At 42.4% G+C, this 1,023-nt stretch overlaps 1 protein-coding gene across 1 annotated transcript; it reads left to right on the forward strand.

The window, feature by feature from the left end:
* Positions 1 to 728: 728 nt before the first annotated feature.
* On the forward strand, positions 729 to 908 carry SARC_17128 (hypothetical protein; the record flags this gene model as incomplete). The annotated part of the gene is made up of 1 exon (XM_014288776.1): positions 729 to 908. A coding segment is annotated over one exon (180 nt), but the record flags the coding sequence as incomplete, so codon positions are not given.
* Between the last annotated feature and the right edge of the window lie 115 nt (positions 909 to 1,023).

The raw sequence follows: 1,023 nt of genomic DNA on the forward strand, positions 1-1,023 counted from the left end.
TATATATATATATATATATACTATACACACACACACACACACACACACACACACACACACACATATATATATATATATATATATATATATATATATATGTACGTACACGTATACATTTCCACAAATCTTTTTCGTTTTCTCATATGTCTGCATGACCGTGTGTGTGGGGTAGGTATTAAACCCTGCAGATTTCGGCGTAGAGCGACGCATCCAATTGGCCCACAGATTAACCGGATGGAACGCCATGGCTAACCGCGCACGAGCACTGGAGTTGGACCTCAGTGACGATATGATCAAGGCAGCGACGACCAGGTATATGCATGCATATACCTACACTCACCTCTGTATTTACATGCATCGACCCACACTCACCTCTGTATATGCAAGTCACTACGTACGTTAACCCCTGTTTATGCATGCATCTACCACTATATGCATACACCTACGTTCTACTCTGTATATGTAAGGGTCTTCCTATGTATATCTGTGTATATGCATCCATCTACCAATGCTCACCTCTGTATATGCAAGCATTACCTACATTTACCTCTAAAGGGGTTGTACGTAGCTCTGCTTGGGCTGTGAAATCACTCGATATCAGAATCAGATAGAAGGCATGTCTACACATTAGCTACACAGCATCGTATGGCTAATATGGCTGTTTGTTTATATTGATATATGTACATGTATTCAATGATATGCTGATATACCTACACCCCACATTTCAGAATTAAAAACCTCGCAGATCAACAGGCGATTTCGGTGGATATGGTGGATGCCATTCTTATGAAGTTGGCTGCCAGCCCCCGTGCTTCGTCGTCCACATTTGTTACCTGGAATACGGAGAGCCACGCCAAGAGCGATGCCCTTCAGAAGGCCGCCCAGAATGCGGCAGAGGCCCTGGCTAAGTATGTCATATGATATGTGGTGAATGTGTATAGTTATCTGCATATACGCTCATATGAACAAGTGCATACATATACACACAGACAAACACACACACACACAAAACACACACACACA

The sequence above is a fragment of the Sphaeroforma arctica genome (assembly GCF_001186125.1).
Source record: "Sphaeroforma arctica JP610 unplaced genomic scaffold supercont1.9817, whole genome shotgun sequence".
Lineage (NCBI taxonomy): Eukaryota > Ichthyosporea > Ichthyophonida > Sphaeroforma > Sphaeroforma arctica.